We start from the raw sequence: 22820 nt of genomic DNA on the forward strand, positions 1-22820 counted from the left end.
AGGAGGGCCCGGCGGGGGGCGCTGGGTTCCCTTCCCCGGCCTCCTCGGGCCGGAGCCACCGCGCGGCGCTCAGGGCTGGGCGGGGGGCGCCGGCGGGCGCGGGTCTCCAGGCCCGGCCGCAGCCCCCTCCCCGCGGCCCCGAGCCCCTCCCCCGGGCCCGGGCCCCTCCCCTCCCCTCCCCTCCCCTCCCCTCCCCTCCCCTCCCCTCCCCTCCCCTCCCTGCCGGCCCGGCCCCGCCTCCGCCTCCTGCGCCCACAGCCTCCGCCGGCGCCGAGCCCCCCGGAGCCCGAGCGCGGCGAGGGGGCGCCGCCAGCCGCTCCCCGCGCGCTGACAGCAGGCTCCGGGGCCCCCGCCCCGTCCCCCCGCCGGAGGGACACACCCCCGCCCCTCCTCCGCTCCGCCAGTTCCCGCCGGACCCGCGGGGCGGCCAGAGCGGGCGGGCGGAGAGCGGCGGCGGCGGCGGCGGCGCGGGAGGGAAGGGGCGCGCGGCGGGCCCACGGAGCCGCCCACGGAGCCGCCCACGGAGCCGCCCACGGGCCGCCCACGGGCCGCCCGCACCCCCGGACCGTCCGCGCCCCGGGGCCGTGCCCGAGGGCGCCGGGGCCCGGGCAGCGGGAGCAGGAGCCGCAGCCCGACCGGGATGAGAAGGTGACGCCGCCGGAGGGCGCCACTCGCTTTGTTGGGGGGGAAGATGCTGGCCTACTGCGTGCAAGATGCCACGGTGGTGGACGTGGAGAAGCGGAGGAACCCCTCCAAGCACTACGTGAGTCCTGCCCGCGCGAGCCCTGCGGGGGGCTGGCCGGAGACCCCGGGGCGCCCCCCCCCCCCCCCCAGTCCCGGAGCTGGCTGTGGACTGTCTCTGCAGGCTGTGATCTCCAGGGAAGCCTTCTCTGCCCTTTCTCCACTCCTACCGCCCCCCCGCCCCCCGATTTCTTTTTTTGGCATTGGAATTGGCAAGTGGCTGCCCTTGTCTGTTACAGCGGTGAAGTCATCCGTGCGCCTGAGCTTTGATGGATGGTGGGGGGAGCTTTCGCCAAACCCTGGCCGAGAAGCTCCGTGGGGAAAGAGCATCTCCCCGGCCCTCCCTGGGGCTTGGGCCGCCCAGGCTGACGGGGCCGTGAGGCTTTGGGGGCTCGCCGGGGGCGGGGAGCCCCGCGCGGTCCTGGGCTCCGGCTCCCTAGGCGGGACTCTGGGGGCCCAGGGAAGCCGCCGCGCCCCCCGCCCCACCTCCACCCTCGGCCCCCAGCTTTGGTTTCCTTCTTCAAGTCATTGTGTCCGTCGGTGTGAGGAGAATTGTGGCTTTTCCTTTTATCCCTTCTCTGGACGTGACCCTTAACCGGGTTCATTTCCTCTTAAGTGATGCTCCGTCTCCAGACACGGGGAGGCCAGTGTTTGCCGTGGTCTCCAAGGAACGGCTGGCTGCCCCTCCCCCTTCCTGCCCCACGATTAATGAGAAGGGGCTAAGGTTGATTGAGCCGAGCTCCGGGGACTGGGTGACCCGTCCCCTTTCATCTCAGCCGGTCCTGTCTTCCCATCCTTCGCACCTTGGGAAGTAAACATGCTGTCCTTGACGGCTGAGGACGCCTGTCTGAAGCTTTGCCCCTATACTTGAGATAGAAGACACAGCCAGGCATCTGAAGCAGGAGGACTGCATCTTACCTGCAAGTTAGGCGCTTAAAGGGGGTACTCAGAATGCCCAAAGCATTCATTTTAACGGTTAGAACAGGTTGTAGGGTGCTGCCCTAGACTGCACATTGATCTCTGAGAAATGCCTTTCATTTCCCTGTTGAAAGAGGCCTGGGTTTTGTGCCAATGTCAGCCTCAGGCTACTCTTTCTGTCTTTATCACCAGTAGCTCTGAACTTTGGGTGTTTTGTCTTTTTGCGGTTTTGGGGGGGAGTGCAATAAATGGGCCAGGGCTCAGATTGGAGAGGAGGTAAACTAAGGAGTCTGGTTCCTGACCAGACAGAGAGGTGAGGTGGGTGGGAGAGTTGTTCCTTTCATGTTACCTGGCTCAGCAAGCATCTTCATTTCAAGAAAGCTGCCATTTCAAGAAAGCTTGTTTCGGAGGACTTGGGTCACTATGTGGTCACCTACTCCAGGTACAGATAGATGTCCATTTGAACCTCCCAGCCCTTAGTATCAAGTTGGCCTCACTTACTGTTTTTCCTACATGTCACAGGCTAAGTTTTAGGGGTTCTCTTTGTAGTCCTCAGTGAAGCCTGGCCTACTTTCAACAGATGGCACTCTCTGCTCTGAGACCCAGGCAGGTGCTTTCTCCCTGCTCTTGATTTTTAGTGAAACATCACATCTTAGCTCTAACCAGTGATGTCCAAGATTACAAGTTAGGGTGTACTGGCAACAAGCCAGAAATGTTGCTAAAGCAAGAGAGAATCCACCACAGACAGTAGAGGGAGGGTGGTTAGTGCTAGGGCTCTGAGGTAGAGGGTCTTATTCAAAGCCTTGGTCAAGTACTAACTAGCTTTGTGACTAGGAGCAAGTTATTTAACCTCGTGGGAGGGTTCCTCATTTTTAAAGTGAGGATGATAATAGTACCTATTTCATAGGGTTGTCTGGAGAATTAAATGAGATCATCCATGAAAAGCACTTAGCACAGTTCCTGGCAGAGAACAGGCACGCACTAAATGGTAGCTTATTATTGGTGAGATTCTGACTAAGAAAGCACTTTTGAAAAGCAGCTATTAATGGTCTGGCAAAAAAGGAAGAAAGATTTTGGGTTTTAAGATTGATAATAACTTGTTCCATGTGAAAAACACAAAAGTCCTGTGTAATTCCCTTGAAATGATCATTGCCTCCCTTTTTATGGACAGTGTTTCCCAGGACATCTCTGCTTCCCATGTAAGAATCGGCATTATGTTTGGGGCAGGGAGTGATGCCACTGAACAGTTGGGGCCATCCAGAGCTCTAAACTAAGCTTGTATAAAACAATTAAAGGAGAAAGTGTTATATGTTGTGGAATTGTGGAGCTGGCCGGACTCATGAGGCTCCACCCCTTCATCTTACAGATGGGGAATCTGAGAACCAGAAGGGGGGGAAGTCACTTGCAATCTAGCTCTTCACGGCACCTAGGTTTACCTGGCGTTTTGCCCAGGGTGTGGGTTTTGTTTGTCAAAGTACCTTAAGTCTGGTTGGAGTTGACCAGGAAGACAAATATCTGGTGATCGTAAGAGGTTCCTACATATTTGGGGCATTAATGGGGCATAATATAAGGACAGGGGCCCTAATAATAGATAGAGCCTGTGCCTCTGAAGCTTAGGATCTCCTCCTCTCTTTGCCCTTGCACAGTAGATGCCACACACCAGAAGTCAAGTGTTCTGTGTAAGGTACACTCTGGTGTGGGTGGCTGGCAGGACGCGCTGCGCCCAAGTCACAGATGTTCTGGAAGTCCTCTGCACTGGAGAAGCATGCCCCCTTCCCACCTCTCCTCCACTGATGGTGAATTCTTAGTCTGTGGTTTGGCAAATTGCAGAGCAGAGAGGTTTTATGGGATGTGCACGTTAGCTGAAGCTGGCTGATGAGAGGCCTGGGGCCCAAGCAGGAGGCTGTTCTGCTGGCTCCAGAACACTGGGAATACACTGCAAAGTTTTTTCTCAGGACATCTGGCAAAGGGTGTGCTTGTCTCCAGGACAAGGGGGAGCTGCTTGGACACCAAGGGTCTTATAACTCTAGTCTGTTTATGGAAGATGGGCAAGTGGCTTCTATTATTTGGATGGTGCTGTCAGCCCTTGCTTCCTTCCTCTCTGCCAAGCCCCTAATTGGGTGGGGTTTGGGGAAAGTGGGCACCTGGTGCTTAGGTCAGGCTCACTGGCATGGAGTTGGGTTCCTCTCTTAGCTTTTATGAGCTGCCCCTGGGGAGACCTTAGGTAAAGTGGCTTTGGCTTCAGGCTGCTTGTCTTTCAAATGGTCCTGATAATGCTGGATGCAACCTGCAGATTACTTCATTTGGAAGTCTTCTATAAGATATCAGTGCAAGTTTACCATAATTCTTTGCAGTCACATGTACATGCAGGTGTATGTCAAGTCCTATGGTGGTGGAGAGAAGCTCATTTCTCTAGAACAAGCAAATTATTTGTTTGGATTTGGGAGGCATTGTGCTTTTACAGTAGTTTCCTTTCTTGATTGTTTATTTCAGACAAGTACCAGTCATGAACGTTCTGATCCTCTACAGGACTCTTTCAGGAATGCAAATAATAGCCAGTGTTAGTAGTTACCATTGGTGGTACCAAATACTTAACGTGCACGATTTCCTGTGATTCCTACGGTTCATCAAATATATCCTAATGCACCCTAACCTGGGGTAGGTGCTTTGATTCCTTTAGACAGATGGATGAACTTGGAGAGGTTGGAGATTGCCCTGCATCTCCCAGTTAGGACAAGGCAGATCTGGGTAAACTCAGGTTAGCTTGCCTCCCAAGGAGGATATGGACCTAAAATGGAGCCCTTTCGCAACTTGAGTCAGGGTAGGGGAGACCAGGCTCAGGCTCACATGTCAGCGGGAGAGCAGTGCAGGGTGTTATTGAGGACCACCTCACTGTATGGGACATTCGCCTTATGCTACAGGTGTGAGTTTGTGAAGGCAACAGAGGGCGATCACAGTGAGGCAGGGTGAATGGAGCAGACCCAGGATGATGGCTGGTCCCCACGGATGTGGGAGGTGATAAATTACAGATCAACACTGTGGAAATAGTACATTCTCTTGAGTGTTTAAATCATCACAGAATTTGGTCTTGGTCCTGGGAGTACATTTTTAGGAATTGGCTCCAGACCCATTCATTTCTCTGCCATTCAGTTTTTCTCTAAGAGCTTTGAGTGTGGATCCAGTGTTACGGTGGGAGAAAGACATGTAGCTGCAGAAGAGGCAATTCTCAGGGCCAGTTCCTTTCCTGAACAAGTGCTGTGGGGGCAGATCAGGGCTTGAATCCCACCTCTGGTGTCTCCTGGCAGTGCCACCCTGGGCCACCCACTCTGAGCCTCAGTTTCCCCCACTCGTAACTTCACAGAGCTTTTGGAAAGTTGATTTGAGATAATTTTGGGTAAAGCATTCTACTTCGTACCTGGCCCCTGTCACTCATGTTCAACGTATATGAGTTTCCATCTGCTGTTCCTTCCATCTGGCAATCACCAGAAAGCTGGAGTATGCTTTGGATTTGGTAGGTGAAGCTGAGAGAAAAGAGAAGGCTGAGGCAAGAAGGAAGGACCAGCTGCTCATAGTGTGATGGGAAATTGGGCAACGTGCCCAGTGGAGAACACCCAACACACAAGAGAAACAGATAAACAAGGAACAGCTCTTCAGACCTGGAGGGCTTCCTGGAGCCCATCTAGCGATGGCTGCCTAGTAAGCTGAGCAGAAGGGAAGCCATGTGGGTTGAGGTTGAGGAGTAAAGAGGTGGTCCTGTAAGGGCAAGGTCAACATAGGATCTTAGCCCCAAGGTCAGTGCTGCACGTCGGTTACCACTCCTGCCCGGTCTCTTTCTCTCTTTGTCTCTGTCTCTCCCTCTTACACACGTGCACACACACAAGAACTGTTTCTTCTCCTTCTCTAAGGAGGCAAGTGATCCAGGGGTGATTCACAGATCTGACACAGCTTCCTGCTCATGGAACAACCAGCCACATCCTACTGGCTGTTGGAATAGGAGCGCGACCAGCCATTTATCATGACCCTTTTGGGAGCTGAGTGGGGGTTTGGGGGGGACAAGTCAGGATCAGAGTCACTGTGTGTGGTGGCAGGCAGAGGAGAGGTAAAGGGAAGGGAAAAATAAACCTATTTGATGTCACGGGAGACTGATTCCAGCTCCAGGAATATAAGTGCCAGCTGCCGCATTTTCCGAAGAGATATTCTGGGGCCAGCGTGAGTTAATGGCCAGCGGAGGCCATGAATTAGAGGAGTGTTAGGACTTAGGGGACTGCACAGCAATCCTCTGGAAATTGCCTTCTAATTTCCTCAGCCTGAGTCACTGACCAGCCTAGTGCTTGGCCAGAAAAAGTCTCACAGGCAACTGTGTTCCCTGTTGCCTCTTAATTAAACAAAATCAAGCAAATAATAGAGCTATACATACAGTAGTCACACTTACTCCTCTTGAGTTCTGAGAATCCAGGAAAGGGATAATGGTTTAGGACAGGGATCCAGGGAACAGGAAGGACAAGGGGTGTGTGTGTGTGGGAAACGAGGTGGAGCTCTGGCTTTGGAAATAGGTTCTGAGTCAGGGCCAGAGGTGTTCTCTGCCATAGCAATCGCCAAAAATAATGGAAGCGTCCAGTAGGGTGATCAGCATTTCAAGAGGTGATTCCCAGAGCTGCATGTGACTTCTCGCTGGGGCCAGGCTGCTGCTGCCTGCAGTGAAGTCAGTGTCAGGAAAGCAGGTGAATGGAGAGGTCAGGGGCCTGGACACGTGCACAGGGGGGCCATTGGGTGAACCTCTTTCACACCCCTGAGTAACTGCTAGGCAAGGCACCACTTTGGCAATGAGTGCTGAGCAGAGTCCCGTGAGGTTGTCAAGATGCACAGTGAGGAGAGAAGGGGAAGAATCAATATGTGAGTACTTACCATATGTCTGGCAGTATAGACGATACCTTTCAGAGGACCTTTTATTTGAGCTACATAGCCACCATGTGAGGTAGGGAGGTGTGTTTTGTTTTATTTTAAAGATTTTATTTATTTATTAGAGAATGCATGCAAGAGAGAGCATAAGCAAGCGGAGCAGCAGGCAGAGGGAGAGGGAGAAGCAGGTTCCCCGCTGAGCAGGGAGCCTAATGTGGGGCTGGGACCATGACCTGGGCCAAAGGCAAATGCCCAACTGATCGAGCCACCTAGGTGCCCCGGTAGGGAGGTGTTTTTATATCCACTTTGCAGATGTAGAAATTGAGGCTCAGAGTGTTTTGTGACTCTCAGAGTAATTGAGTGGCAAGGCTGGGATTCTTACCTGGTCTTGGACATGGAAGTCTGTGAGCCTGTGGCCCTCTTCCCCATCAGAGAGAGAGGGGGATGAAAATAAGCAAGGAGTGCCAGTAGCTCCTCCTGAGAGGGTGACATGTGCACCTGGAAGGCCGTGTTGTGAGGGAGCATCTTGGGCTCTGCTGTCCATCGGACGGAAGACTGTCTCCACCACTGGCCACCATGGGGCCTGGCGCAAGCTACTCCTCTCTTGGGAGCTCAGGTTCCTCAAGCAATGTGGGGAAACGAGGACTTAGCTTGTATGGTGGTGGCGATGATTAAGTGAGTTAATAAATGTGAAGAGTTGAAGAGCTAAGAACCTACCTGGTATGTGTGAAGCACAACAGAGGTACTTGCTTTAATAATAATTAAGTCCTAAAGCTTTTCAGGAGGGGGAGTGCTCTCTGTGAACTAGAGTTTTCAGGGAAGGCAGGCTCACGATGGGCTTTGAGGAGTAATTAGGATTTGGCTGGGAAGGAGTAGGATTTAGGTGGGAAAAGAGGGGAAGGGCATTCTAAGAAAGGAAAAAGCAAAGGTACTGGATGGAGGTGGGCTATGCTAGGAAAATGTGGCCAAAACCCACCTGGAGGAGAAGGATGAGGAGGAAGGCTGGGGCCAGCTTCTGAGAGCCTTGAATGCCAGCGGATGGAATTCAGTTTTGTTGTGTAGACACCTCTACCCAGTAATCCTTGGGAGGGGAGCTGACTGTCCTTGTGGGATCCTTCTGGTGGGCCCCAGGGCTGGGGTGGTTCTTGCAGCCATAGCTGGAACAGAAGTAAGAACTGGAGCAGTTTTTCTAGTTCTGCATTGGGGACGCTTTTGTTGGCAGGACAGACCTCAGCCCTCTCTGTTTATAGCTCTTCCTCGGAGGGGTCAGGCTGCCTCATAAAAGTTGATTGCACCCCAGACGTCTTGGGTAGGGGCGCGAAGGGTGGAGGAGGAGATGAGGGAGCAGCATGGAGCGAGGTGCAGGCTGCTTTGGGCAACACCCCTGGAGGGCTCTGACCCATGGGGCCTGGTGCAGCAGTGGTGTGCCGAGTGGGATAATTTCCATCCACATTCCCCAGCATTGCCATGGAAGTACCCCAGTGGCAAGAGAGAGGAAACCCCTAACCTATTTGTTTTTAAAGAACTTTTAGCTCCCCCCCCCTTAAATAAATTCATTTATTCTTTTTTCAGTTGAACTCTACCCCCAATGTGGGGCTCAAAATCATGACCCCAAGACCTAGAGTCTCTCACTCCACTGACTGAGCTGACTAGACGCCCCAGGAAACCCCTCTCCTCATAGGGCCTGGGGGCTAGTCCTAAACAGCTTGCTGGGAGCCAAGGTTGTCACCCCAAACATTCACACTCATGTTGCCTTCTCCTTCAATATTTCTCTGAACTGGTTTTAGTTTTAAATATGGTGCTTCAAACTACCTCTTCATTTAAACCCCTGCCACACCCCTGCCAGATATTCCAGTAAGCCCGATTCTTTGGGGGGAATGTAATAATAAATAGAACAGCTAACATTTCTAAATGCTTTCTACGTGCTAAGAGTTTTACATGGATGCTCTCAAAACAGTTCCCCAAAGCATGTCGTTCCTGCTAGTGTCCACATTGTCCTGGTAAGGATGCTGAGGCCCAGAGAGCTTAAATAAATTGCCAAATACCTAATAATAAATATCTAATAAGCTGCATATGGACAGGGGCCTGCTGACTCCAAAAGCTGCCCTGTCCCACAGCTCCTCAGAGCCCTTACTCACATCTTATTCCTGGGAAGACTGGGTCCCAAGGAGATCCCACATGGGGCCTAGCTGACTGGCTTCTCCAGATGTGAGAGCCTCCACATGTCACCTTCCCCTTCTAGATCTCCAGTTGCCCATCTAGAAATTAGGGTGATTGCTTCCTTGCTGGTCCACCTTGCAGAGGGGAGGGTGGGTGTGAAAGCTGTTTGGGGAAACGCTGGGCCCAAAGAAAGCAGTTGCTCCCCAGATCCCTCAGTTGGGCTTCTTACGCAGATGGGGCTAGGAATGCTTTACAAAGGGGAGCTGTTCCTGACCTCCAGGAAATGTTCATGTAAGATGCCCCAGCCACGCTCCTTCTCCTGAGAAGCCTTGTAGCCAGGGTGGACGAGGTTCACCTTCGGCCCTCATTGAAGACGTCTTCTAGAAAGCCGCCTCTGGAAACTGCACTTTGCTGCTCTCCACACCTGTCATTTTTGTGAATGGAAAGAGACAGACCTATTTCCAGGCACATATCCTGCTACTGTTACCTGAGGGGAGGAAGTGACATCAGGCACTGAGTTAGCAAAGGGGAAACAGCTGGGCAGTCTGCCCCTCCACTTGGCCCTTTCTCCGGCCCTTTGCTGTCATTTCCCTTTGGCTGGTGAGGAAGCCATCCTCCCCAAGCCTGGGTGGAGGGACACGGTGGGGTGGGGTCGGAGTCCCTTCCTCTGTGTGTGTCAGTGCAGCATGAATTATGCAGTGGGGCATCTGAGGCCCTCCAGTCTGTCTCTGGGGTCCCTGGAGCCTGGCAGAGATAGAACACTCAACTTCAGGGAGAGAGGGGTGGGCTCCAGTGGACTTGCAGGGTGTTCCAGGTGGGGTTAGGGATGGCGAGGGTGTGGGGCTGGTCTGTACTTCAGCCTATCGCTGGTGGTCCCTGGTGGAGAGCCCTCACTGTTCCATTTTTCTAGGAGTATTTTCACTTAGTCATAAAAGAGACCTTGGCCTGTCATATGTGGGCATCATCATCCCACAGCTACCACACACTGAATTCCTATTTTGGGCCAGGCACCGCTAGACATTTTACTTAGAATCTCTTGTCCCCACACCAGCCCTGAAGGCACGTGTTTCTAGCCCCGTATTACTCATATGGAAACTGAGGTGCAGAAAGTTCAGATTGCATTGTTCATCACGCACAAAGCCAGGTGTGTTTGACCCCCTGTCCCCAGCCTGTGCCTGTTTTACGCTGTCACACTACTTGACACGCTTGGTCCTTCTCCAGGGGCTGCCCCAGGGGTAGTGGGGGTTCCTGCTGCCCGAACATGCTGTCCTCCTGTGGCAAAGCATTCTTTGTTGAGAAAGCCTGCCTTGCTGCTTTTGCCCACCTAAGGGTTCTAAGCATGAAGGGATTGTCCCTGTTATGTGAAGTGGCTGCTTTGTAAAGTCTTTCATGGTAGGCCCCATTCCGACCCAGCTTTATTCTGTTTCCTGATGGCCCAGGCCCAAAGGGCTATTTTAAGGGACTTGCCTGTGTGGGAGAATTTCTCATTATAACAACAGAGAAGGCGGCCTAGCTGGCCTGGCATGGTGCTGGCAGCAGGACTCTGACAGAGTGAGACTCTTTCCTGAATTCTGTCCCCCGGGCTGGTATCGATTCATTCAGCTCTCAGCACGGTGCCTGGCACCTGGAAGGGACACAGACAGCCATTTGGCAGCAAGGGCAGTTCCAGAGCTGACTGCCCAGGGATTTCTGCTGCCTGAAGGCCCAGTGGATTGGCAAACAGATCCTTTTGTCCGAGTTAAGGTCTCTAATAGAACAATGTCTGAACTTTGGTTCAAGCCAGGATTAATCATTTACTTTGGTTATCACTCATCGGCAGCCTGAGAAGGGCAGCCTTCTTTCCCCATGATTTCTGGACATCACAGCTCCCTGGCAGGGGAAGTGGGGAAGTTGAATCAGAGAGAGTATGAGGGGAGCCCTTTCTGGGTGCAGGCACTGGGCTAGGGCTTTTCACCCACTGTTTCCTTTAATCTGTGCAAACTGTGAGTGCTCTCCCTGTTTTGGTGACAAGGACAGCAAGGCTCAGAGAGGTGCTACATCTTGCCCTCTCTCACACAGCAGTGAATGGCAAGAGTTGGGGGTTTGAGCCCAGATCTCTGCAGCAACAGAGGTTCCTCATGGCCCACTGTGATCCCTGGAGATTGACAGATTCCGCCAGTGGCTGTGTGTCTAGTTGGGAGTTCTCTTTTTATTCCTGGCCCAGCTGGAAGCAACCGCAACATGTCAAAACTAGCCACACTTGATCTTCCTCTCTGTGCTTATACTTTGCCCTCTGCCATATGCACCCATGGGAAGCCATGATTTTTGGCTCTGCTGGCATATGGAACGCTGAGAGCCTGGCCCTGAGGCTTAAGAAAGGGAGTGGACCCAGGCGAGTATGCCTTCCCTTGGAAGGCTGAGGACCTGTAGCTTCATACATGGCTTAGCCTCCTGAGGACTTGGAGGCTGGGGATTTCTAGGGAGCACCTCACGTGGGTCCTCAGATGAAACTTAAAGGGTAAGGATAAAATCCCTAAGTCCTCTACACCCTCTGACCTCCCCACCAAGCCTCTCCATCAACACATGATATGGTTGGGATAAGATAACAAACCTCTTGCTGCTGAGATTGAACCCCTGGCAAGATCTGGCTTCTATTTTGGGATTCAATTTTTTATTCCCCTTGAACTCTTGTCCAGAGCCACTTTTGAAGGCCTGGCCCCTCGGATGCTCTAGCTGATGGGGGTCTACATCCTGTCCTTGGAGAAGATGGCTTTGTGGCCACAGTGCTGTGGTTGGGAGTAGAAGGGAGTTTAATTCTGGGCATTTGCTGCCTGCTGCTTTCTTAGGCTATCCTAGGCCCTGGCAGCCCAGAGAGGGCCTCAGGAGCCAGCAACTGGAATTCAAGGGCAAGAGGCTGGGGGCAGGGCAGCGATGGCCTTGGCTACATGGGCTTTGCCTCAGAAGCCTCTTACTAGCTTTTCTTACTTTGTCAAGTTTCTTCCCCTCTGTGGGCCTCAATTTTCTGATCTGTAAAATGGAATAATAATACTAACTAGCCTATATGATTGTTCTCTATGTCCTGCCTGACCCAAGATAGCTATTCAGTAAAGGGTAGTTATTGTTACCATTATTAGCATGGTCTTCCTTCATGCTTTTACTCAGTTTCTACTACCTTCCAGAAGCTTCTCTGATGTCTACTCTTAAAATATTTCCTGTGAATTTTTATGATGTTTATCATTTTTGCCACTCGTGTAACACCAAGAATGGCCTTGGTTGGCCAGCTTTTGGCAGGCCCCTGTCTAGCTGCCTGGTTGATGGAAAAGCCTCTCGAGGGATGGGCCTCAATGTGATACTCAGTAATTCAGTCAACATTTCAATGTTGACTATGTCCCAGCCACTGACTGGGAACACAGTGGAGCAGATAAAAGTCCCTGTCCTTTTGGAGCTTACATTCTGATGGGGGAAGGGAAACAATAAAAAACCTATTTTAGGTAAAATATACAGTGTGTTAGTTGGGGGATCAATGTTGTACAGAAAACTAAGCAGGGTGAGGGGACAGGAGATGGTGGTGATGGGAGTTGTTGTACTATTTCTTTTTTCTTTTTTTAAAATTGTATTTATTTATTTGACACAGAGAGAGAGAGAGCACAAGCAGAGGGAGGGGCAGAGGGAGAAACAGACTCCCAGATGAACAGGGAGCTCAATTCGGCACTTGATCCCAGGACTCTGGGATCTTGACCTGAGCCAAAGGCAGATGCCCAACCTACTGAGCCGAAGGCAGACGCCCAACCTACTGAGCCACCCAGGCTATTTCATTGAGGGAGGCCAGTATAACTGTACAATGACTTTTGAGTAAGGTCTGAGGGAGTGAGGGAATAGGGCATGCAGATATTCGGGGGGAAAGCTATTGAGGGAGACACAACAGCCAGTGCTAAGGCCCTAAGGTGGAAATCTACCTGACTTCTCCAGAGAAAAGGCTGGCATGATCTAGTAGAAACAGTGAGGGGGAGAGCGTGGGCAGTGAAGAGGCCCAATTGAGCCTGTCTTCCTCCTGGCAATGAGCACAGTGCTTGCTCAGGACTTACTGAAGACTAAAACTGGCCAAAGAATTGCAGAGAGGTTGCTCTCTGGAGACTGTATGTGGGGTTCGACTTTGAACCCCTAAGAGGGACTCTCTGGGGAAACTCAGCAGCATCATGGACTTAGGAACTCCAGGACCTCAAAAATAGTGCACCTGTTAGGGCTTTTCACTCACTGAACGTGAGTTTGTACCTACTGGGTACAAGGCACCGTGCTGAAAGCAGCTCCTCCAGCTCCCCAGCCAGAGGGTGGGGGGGCTCCTGTGAAGGCAGCAGGCACCATATCCTTTCATCTTTAACACCTCCTCCCTGTGCTGGCAGAAGGTCTGGATCACAGTAGGTCTTTGATCAATGGGATAAATACATGGACAAAGGCTTCATTCTGTTGAAGTCCCTTTCCTCCTACCCTACTTCTATATTTTTTAAAAAAGAACCATAGTTTTTAACTTAAAACTATAGAAATTGCTTGTTTGAAATTAAAAAAATATATATATTCCTATTGATATAATATTGTAAATGGTGTTAAAATTCTCAAGCAAGTCCAACAAAACTTTTCTCACTCATGGAGTAGATGGAATTGTAGCCCAAAGACCCAGATGTCTTTGGTTCACCTATATATGGGCTAGCCTAGAACCTAAACTCTGTGTATACTATCCAGGAAAACGATCTTCTAGAGCTCACAGATCATAGGCTAAATGGGGATGATGATGATGATGATGACAATGATGATGGCAGCATTTATGTGCCTGCCATTTTTCTTTTTAAGATTTTATTTATTTTATTTTGGGAGGATATATGAGCCCAGAGAAGGAGCAGAGGGAGAGGGAGAGAGAGAGAATCTCAAGCAGACTCCAGGCTGAGCCTGGAGCCCGATGCAGGGCTCCATTTCACGACCCTAAGATCATGATTTGGGCTGAAACCAGGAGTCGAATGCTTAACCGACTGAGCCACCTGGGCACCCAATGTGCCAGCCATTCTTGTAGGCACTTTACTTATTTAATCCTTACAACAACCCGAGGAGGAAAGCACTACTATGTTTCTTATATTATTGATAAGAAAACTGAGGCCAAAGATTGTAGGCTAAGGAAGAGGCAGAGCAGGGCTCCAGAGTCCTTCAGGAAACCTCTTCCTTCCTGGCCTTTCAGGGAATCCTGCAAGCCAGCCTTGCCAGAGCTCAAGTTGGCTATCTGTAGAAGACTATGTGCAGGACCTTTGTCATCAGGTGTCCTCCACTGGCAGGAATGGAGTTAACAAGTGTCAGAATTTGGGAACCAAAGCCATGGGTGGCCAGCAGGAATGGCCCTTCTTTGTTCCCAAGAAAGGAAAAACCATTTGTCCCTGCAACCTGACACTGCAGGGGGGTGGGTTTGCTGTGTGTGGGTTATCTTCCTGGGCCATTTACAAGTCCAGCACATGGGGCTGGGGAGGAAGGGGTGGTGGGGAACACAGTGTGTGTTGGTGGAGTCCAGATTAGAGTGTCTGGCAAGATGTTTCTGACACCTAGACCATTCAACTCTTTGCAAAGCCCAGCAGGTGGCTGGATTGTTGCTTCAGTTAGGAGGGGGGCACCCTCCCCACCCTGCCCTGTTGAGTTTATTGTTGGAATGAGGTGGGTCCTAACCAGTCTGTTCCCTCCTCCCGGGCCCCAAAATAAACAGCAGCTGTTGGCTACATCACCTCTGTCGGCTGCCAGTCTGTCAACAGCACCTGACTCTCGCTTGGCCCTGCCCTTCTGGGTATAATGGCATGGGATGTTGGGGGCCCATTGGCTGTGCCCTACAGAGCCTGCCTTGCTAACCAGCTGGTGTGCCCTGGCATGCCCTCTTCCCAGGCATCACTGGCCTGTTGGCCACCCACTGCCACTGTCCCTTCCTGCCCTGCAGTGAGGCAGGTCTTCATGGTGGCCACAGACTCAAGCTCAAGTCTGACATCAGTGCGGCTCCTGGCTCTGTCACTCAGCTGGTGACCTTGGGTAACTCTGAGCCTCCGTTTCCTTCTCTGCAAAGCAAGTAATGGTATGTTTATCACAGTAGAAGGTTTATAACCACTGCTACAGAGGCAACTAGAGTGGAATCACTGAAGCTAGATTGCCTGATTTGAATCCCACCTTTGCCACTCAAGAGCTTCACGACCTTGGGGGAGGTGGCCTTCACACCTCAGTTTTCTCATTTGTACCACATGGATAATAAAAGCACTTCTCAGGCTGGTAGTGAGGAATAAATGAGTTAATACATGTAAAGCCCTCAAAATGGTACCAGGCACAGAGTAAGAGTTTGATGAATAGAATCATGTGTGTTCTCATTGGCAGGTAAGGCCGGACATCCTCTAAAAGAATCAGTCATGTGTGCATATTCAAGAGCTGACATAATTACTCTCCTTCTAACCTGACTTCTGTGTGGCTGTGCTAAGTTGCATGGCTTTGTTTCTAGCCTGCATTCAGAACTTATGCTTGAGGAGGGACTACAGGTGGAGGTAGAACGGTCATAAAGCAGGATGGAGGCATGAAAATGGAGAGCTGGGATTTCTATTCTACTTGGCAGTAGTTCTGCCAATGTAATGAAAGAAACGGAAAGAAGACCGTGTCTGTGGCCAAGGACTACGTCCAGCTGCGGGCAGATCCCCCCTGAGGTTGACTCGTTATCTCTGTTCATGTGTGAGCCCCAAGATGTTCTTTCATATGATCTTTACAATCTCCCCATGGACCAGCTTGCTTTGGCTTCACCCTGGCTCCATACTCTGGGAAACTCGTATTGTTATCTTTGGCTTTCTCTTGAATTTATCTTCCCTTTTGGAAAGATTATACTAGGAACCCCCATTAGAGCATCTAGACTGGAAAGTCATCATTCTCTAAAAGAAAAAAACAAAGCATTTGATCCCAATCATGTTGGGCTGCAGTGCCAGGTGCCACTGTGGGCACATCAGCCCCCCAGTAAAGAGACCGCCACTCAGGAGGCAGCATTTGCACTGTCTCCCCAGGAGCCTGGTCCTTTAAGAGAGATGTGCTGTCCGGGTGTGGGATCCTGTCTTCTCCATGCTGCCTTTGTCAATTCTTATCCAGGCAGAGAGGCCAACTGCAGTTTCATTCCCCAAATCCAGGGTTGTCACCTTCTAATAGACAGTGAAGGGAATGAGTCTGCACCACTGAGAGGAAAGTAGCAAAGTAGTTTAGAGCAGCAGCTTCCAGAACCAGATTGTCTAAGTTCAAATTTGAGCTCTGCCATTTATTCCTGTGAGGCCTTGGGCAAGTCACTTAACTTCTCTGCTTCAGTTTCCTGTTCTGGCTTATGGGAATGGCCTTCCTCATTGCTGAGGGGATTACATGAGATAATCATCATAAGATAAAAGCACTTAAAACCATGCGTCAAAGAGAGTTTGTGCTACCTAGGGGTCCCTGTTGTTATCTGAGCCTGCACAGCCCATGGAGTCTGCTTTCCATCAGCCCAGAACCTCTGGGGCCTGCTACATATATCTATTTAGAACCCATGAGAAAAAAAAAAAAAAAAAGAACCCATGAGAGGCCCGTGGTGTTTGTGATCGAGACATATTGAATGGAGCTTGTGGTTCTAGAGAAAGGGGAGCGTAAAGAGTCAGATCAGTGGGTGATTGAATGCTCACCACAATCTCCTAGCTGAGTGTCTGCAAACGAGTAGCTTTGCCCCTAGTTCAGTTTCCTCAGCCAAAGGTGCCCATGCCCTCCTTGTCAGGCCACTAATGAGAACCCGAGATAGTGTAAGGTATCCAGTGGTCACTCTCTACGGTGGCCACTTAAGCAGCTTTAAGGTATGTCAGGGGGACCAGGAGGATAGTCTGTTCAGACCGACCTTTTCTGGCTAGGAGCCTTGTATTGTACTCTTTTCTGTGTCTCTCCCGTGATGAGCAGTGTCTGGGTGTTTATGTCAGCAGGGCTGCCCTTGCGGAGGCCCCTACATAGTATCCCAGCTTGCTGAGCTCACAAACTTAGTCTCTGCTGCTGAGGGACCCTCCAGGAAGTAATATGGGTCTCCTGCCTGTTCCACAGATGAGGAAAGGCTCAGAGAGGCTCCTGGCTTCTCTAAGTATGGAGTTCGCTGTCGATGCCCCACCCTGGACCCCCTAGGCTCACCTGAGTTCACCTGCAGTTTGCAGGACCCTGAAAGCTCCCCACCTCACCCTGCCCCCCACCTCAGCTCTTGGTGTGAGGGCTTTCTGCAGCCCATTGGCCCCACAGAAGCTTGCTCTGCCCAAGCAGGTGCACTTGAGGAAGGCCAGGGGAAGGGAGGGGCGTGAGTTACTATCCCAGGGGGTTGCCCTCAAGCAGTGAGGACCAAAGTCCATGTCTCCACTGCCTGCTCTTCACGGAGAGGATTCTGAGGTGAGTTGTAGCCAGAACACCAGAAGATCCCCAGCGGGACTACACCTCAGTTGCCCACAGCAGTAACCTGCCATTAACCCTTTATCCTTTATTGCCCTCTATCCTTTCCTGGTCTCGCTTTCCATACTTCCTCACCTGGGGTTCCTGGAATCGTCTCCCTAACAGGCACACTGCACCCATGGCCTTGTCTTAGAATCCACTTTGGGATGAACCCAAACTATGATAACAAACTTCTGCTAGCACGTGGTAGAACTAGGACTGGAAACCTTTGTCTGTGACTCAGTCCCCCAGACCATGCTATCTTTCTGCAGGTTTCTGGGGTTCTTGTTATAGATGAGTCAGAACAGGTCCTTGTTTGATGCAGGTCTTTTTAGCTTAATAAGAGGGCAGTTTCTGGAGTGAGTCAGAGAGGACTGGGCTCAAGAATACTTCTCAACATAACAGCTTCTGGAGGGGCTTATCAAAGAAGGAGCTCAGTCAATGCAGATACCATGGAGAGAAGTTTGGCTTTGGAAACATGGGAATCTGACCTTATATGGACTTGCCCCAGGAATGAAAGAAACAAATAAGGGTCCTAGGGACAAATAGAAATCAAGTATCTTTATCCATACAGGTCTGGCCGGGAGGAGCAGTGTCAGTGTCTGAGGAAACAAAATTGGGGATTGCTAGCCTTTGTGCCAGGTGCAAGGGGACGTCTGTGAACAAGAAACTCTGGGGTTTGTTGTCAGATTCCTGTCTGTATCTGGCTACTTGTATCTGCTGTCATCTGGCTAGTTGGCAGGGATTTGGACATTATGAACATGAAAGTTTCTTGTGACAATGTTTGAAATTATGGCAAGACTGGGTGTCCTTATAAGGGAGAAAAGGAGTATGTGTATATGTCTGTTTAGTGCATGTGTATTTGGGGATGTGTAGTATATGTGTGTGTGTTGGCAAGTGTTTATGCATGTGGCGGGGATGTGTGTGTGTGTTTACGTGTGTGTATTTGGGTATGGTATGTTTTGTGTGTAGTACAAGCTGTTGAGTCACTGTCCATCAGGCATATTCCTGGGCCATCATTTATCCTTGAGAACCCTTTATGGCCAAGCTAGAGGATCCAGGAAGACTTAGATAATACAAAATCGTCTCATAGATCCTCATATATACTTATAGTAACTACCTTGCATCCTTTTCCCAGTGCCTCTTCTGTCAGACAAGCTCTCACAGACCTCACCTCACTCTTGCAAAAGAAAGATTCTGGGACACTTGGGGTGGCTCAGTGGTTGAGCGTCTGCCTTCAGCTCAGGGTGTGATCCCAGGGTCCTGGGATCGAGTCCCACATCGGGCTCCCCACAGGGAGCCTGCTTCTCCCTCTGCCTATGTCTCTGCCTCTCTCTCTGTGTCTCTCATTATTAAATAAATAAAATCTTGAAAGAAAGAAAAAAGAAAGAAAGAAAGAAAGAAAGAAAGAAAGAAAGAAAGAAAGAAAGAAAGAAAGAGCGAGCCTGTTACTCCCATATTATAGGCAAGGAAACTGGGGATCCTAAAGGGTAAGTTACTTACTCAAAGGTGATACAACCAGAAGTGGCATTGCTGGGATTGGACCAGCCTCTTAAGTCCCACCTTCTCCTGCCTCCTTGATCTGAGAAGGGTGAGCTGGGAGATGGGATTCTGTTGTGGCTCTGGCTCTGCAGCAAGGGCCCTCCTGTCCATCTTAGGAAATTTGCTTTAGAAACCTCACTTCCAGCTTCAGTGGAGGTCATGGAGGAAGGAGCACCAGAGCGGGCAGGTGGGCAGCGTGGTGCCTGAAGGCTGGTGTGGGCATGCCAGTGGACCCAGTTCGAAGAAAGAGTTGATGTGATCTGTAGCAGGGTGAAAATGGAGGACAGGCTGCACAAAAGCCAGGGAAGAATTGAGAAGGGGCACAGAAGAAGTGAGAGAAGCACGTGAGGTCACTTCCCTGGGCCTCACTGAGGGTGCTGTGGAAATTTTAGTCCAATTAGGAAACTGACTCCTACATTTAATCCCCCAAGAGCCTACGTCCCTCCTGTTTGCAGTGAGGTTACATGTAGGGATGCGTGGACATGGGTCAATGCAGATCAGTCTGTGTGATCTGCTATGTGATTTACCCTCTCACAGGGTTGGGCAGGGTCTAGGTTCCTGGAAGGAATAGAGCATGGACATTTCGTCAGTGCAAGTTCTTGGCAGACAGAGGCAGTGGGGCCACTGGGATGGCCTGGCTGCTCCAGTCCGAAAGAGCTCACATCAGGACAGTGGGAAATCCCACAGAATCTGCAGTCCCAGATGTGAGTCTGAGTGGGACATTTGGGATTCACTCATGGACTCAATACTCTTTGGTTCCTTGGGCTGGGAGAGGGCCCCCTGGTACTCAGCCAGCTCGATGATTCTAACCAGTTCTTTGGGAGCAGAGAGTTCTGGCCAGTGTCCCTGAGAATCTTAAAGGGCCATGTTTCCCCCACCCATGTGTCCCCAACATCAGCCAAGGTGGACCCTGGGAAGCAGGCAGACTCATGCAAGGCAGCCTGAGTAGCACAAATTTTCCAAAATCACCTTCAGATAACTTTCCAGCACTAATGCTGTGGATATTAGGTGTTATCTAATACAGTGTTAACACTTGTGAATTTGTTTGGCTCTCTGCTGAATTGGACTAGGATGTGGTATAGTCCGGTAGTGATAGGTGAGTCAGAGCCCCCTACAAGCCATGTGACTTTGAGAAGGTTATTTAATCTTCCTGAGCCTCAGTTTCCTCATCTGTAATATGGGGATAATAAAAGTAGCTCAAGCTCCTAGAGCTGGTGGTAGTCATAGAAGCAGTATTAATGGTAACATCTCAGGCAACAGTGGGAGCTTGGCATCCTGGTTGAGCTCCCCTGGATGATGGTGACAGACAGCTGACATTGGAGCTGTTAGACATCCTCCTGTTGGGGGACAGCTTTGTTGGGATGTAATTCTCATACCTGACAACAGACCCATTTAAAGCATACACGTAAAAAATAAAAATAAAAATAAAAAAAAAATAAAGCATACACGTTTGTGGCTTTTTGCCAAGTCACAGGGTTGCGCAACCACCACCACCACAGTCAATTTCAGAACATTTTCATTACCCCCCCAAAATAAGAATGCTTCAGCCATCGCTTACAAACCCCCTCCATCAGTTGGTTCCTGGCCCTTGGAAATCATGTAGTTCTTTTCTAACCCTGTAGATTTGCCTGTTGCGTGTGGTCTTTTGTGATCAGCTTCTTTGGCTAGCATAACGGTTTCAAGGTTCATCCTCCACCAGCCCTTTCGATGGCTCATACATTGAGCTTGGTTCAGTCCCGGTGGTAGCTGAGGAGCTCTGAGCACACACCCTCATCGAAGTCTTGGCAGGGCTGACCCATGGTCCTGAATGCAGGTTCCATTGGAGCCTGTCATCGCTGGCTGGTGCAGCATGTGGATTTTCTCCGCTACCTTAGCACCTGGAAGCTGGCTGAGGCTGGGTGTTATAGGAAAATATTGAACTTGCCTGGGTTTATTCCCGTTACTTCCTTTGGCCTGGTCAACAACTTGGGGGAAGGGTGGAAACCATGCAAAGCCTTTACTGATCTGTCCCCCAGGGAGCCTCTCTTTCCGGGAGGGGATGGGAGGGGATAGGGAGAGAGGATACAAGCATCTTTATTTGTTTTGAATGTTGACTAAGTCCCCAGCCTCCTTACCAAGTTCTGGTGAAAGTTGCCGGGTTCCTGGTCAGCCTCTTCCCTCGAGATGCAGGGTCATGGGACTTCTCTCTTGGGGGCAGCTGACAGGGAAGTTGCCAATTGCTCTGGAGTACTCTGCGTGTGGAGTCAGACTGCGTTCCTCTCCTGTAGCTAGAGCTGGTCCCCTGCAAAACTGGTGAGTCTGTGAGGGGATGTTGAGCTGCAAGTAACAAAATCCCAGCTGAAACTGTCTTATTAAACTGTGGAAATTTATCATCTTACTTTCAATGCGGTTCAGAAGTGGATAGCAAGAAATTATAATTTTTAAAAACCTATCCCCGATTTATGAACATTTGGATTGTTTCCAACTTTTTTCTTTTTTTGGCTATTATAAACAGTGCTGCCCTAAATACGCATATGTATCTTGGGAATTTGGGCTACTCTTTTTGTAGGATACGTTATGGAAGAGACAATGGTAGGTAAGAGAATCTGGGGTTTATGTCAAGTCCGTCTATCCACATTTAACCTTTTCTCCTATTCCATCTGCATCTAAATCCATACAATGAGAACTGATATTTACAATGAAGGCCCTTGTGGATTCCTGATGTTTGTGGAATCAATTCAAGAACATGGTATTATCTTGCATTTTTTTTCTAACCTATTGTTGGGTGTCAAGCTAAAGTAATGTTTAAAAGAAAAAGATGGAAAAAAAAAGCAAAAGATGCAACATAAAGGGTTTTCTAACCATAATATTTGGTATATTATATACCCTTGAGGGGAGTTAGCAATTTTGTTCAAGAGATTATGTGATTCCCAGTTGGAAAGCACAGGATGAAAAGTCTTAACAATACTAAGTGTTGGTTAGACTGTGGGGACGTGGGAACATTTTTATGCTGCTGGTGGAAGTTTACGTGCTTCAACCATGTTGGAAAATAATTTGGAAATATCTAATAAATTTTAAACTGTGCATATGCTTTGACGTAGTAGTTTTAGGTGGATACCCTAGAGTCAGGGTCTAGAGAAACTCTTCCCAAATGCACAGAGAAAGACATGTACAAGGACTTTCATTCTTGTGTATTTATAAGAGTGAAAAATTGGCATAGCAGTCAGAATGGGATGGGTTATGTTACAGGAACAAACAGCCCCAAAGTTTTAATTTCTTACTTATACCCTCGTCCAGTGGAATGAATAGAGCCCTCTGCTTATCATAGGCATTCGATGTCTGAGACTGACAAAGGCTCCACAGTGTTCCCATGGTCCCTCTGGCAGGGGAAATGAGTGTAGCAGTCTCTGGCAGTGGTGATGAAATGCTTCTCCGTGGAATATTATTAAGCCATAAAAAGGAATGAAGTGCTGATTCATAGTTAAGCATGGATGAACCTTGAAAGTAGTATGCTCATTGAAAGAAGCCAGACACAAAAGACCACATATTGTGGGATTCCACTAATATGAAATACCCAGAATAAGCAAACCCATAGAAACAGAAAGTAGATCAGTTGTTTTTAGGGGTTAGGAAATGAGGAGTGACTGCTAATGGTTATTTAGTTTATTTGGGGGGGGGGGGGTTTCAATTACCTGAAGTTAATCATAGGAGATGAGGGAGATGATTCTCCTTCTGACATAAGATCAGAAGGTCAATCAATATGTACCCTAACACTATGTCAAAATGAGTACCTCATTCAGCTCATCTCATTTCATCTCATCACATAGGCATTTGATCATCTTTTATCATCACAAGGATGTACAGTACAATAAGATATTCTGAGAGAGAGAGAACACATTCGTATGATTTTATTATTTATTTATTTTAAAGTTTTTATTTATTTATTCATGAGAGACACAGAGAAAGGCAGAGACATAGGCAGAGGGAGAAGCAGGCTCCCTGTGGGAAGCCTGATGGGGGACTTGATCCCAGGACCTCGGGAGCATGACCCGAGCCAAAGACAGACAATCACTGAGCCACCATGTGGCCCTATTTTTATTTTTTTTTAAAGATTTTATTTGTTCATTTGATGG

The 22820-nt window shown here is 49.8% G+C and overlaps 1 protein-coding gene across 3 annotated transcripts in view; it reads left to right on the plus strand.

The window, feature by feature from the left end:
- Positions 1-561: 561 nt before the first annotated feature.
- The window catches only part of SH3PXD2A (SH3 and PX domains 2A), a 234516-nt gene continuing 212257 nt past the window's right edge, over positions 562-22820 (plus strand). For 2 of the 3 annotated variants that reach the window (XM_077877766.1, XM_077877767.1), the window contains exon 1: positions 563-763. In XM_077877766.1, coding sequence (XP_077733892.1) covers positions 692-763 — 72 coding nt within the window. In that variant the 5' untranslated portion in view covers positions 563-691. Of the gene's footprint in view, positions 764-22820 lie in introns of all 3 variants that reach the window. The other variant, XM_077877769.1, reaches the window with a different exon arrangement.

This window comes from Canis aureus, chromosome 29, assembly GCF_053574225.1.
Source record: "Canis aureus isolate CA01 chromosome 29, VMU_Caureus_v.1.0, whole genome shotgun sequence".
Classification (NCBI taxonomy): Eukaryota; Metazoa; Chordata; class Mammalia; order Carnivora; family Canidae; genus Canis; species Canis aureus.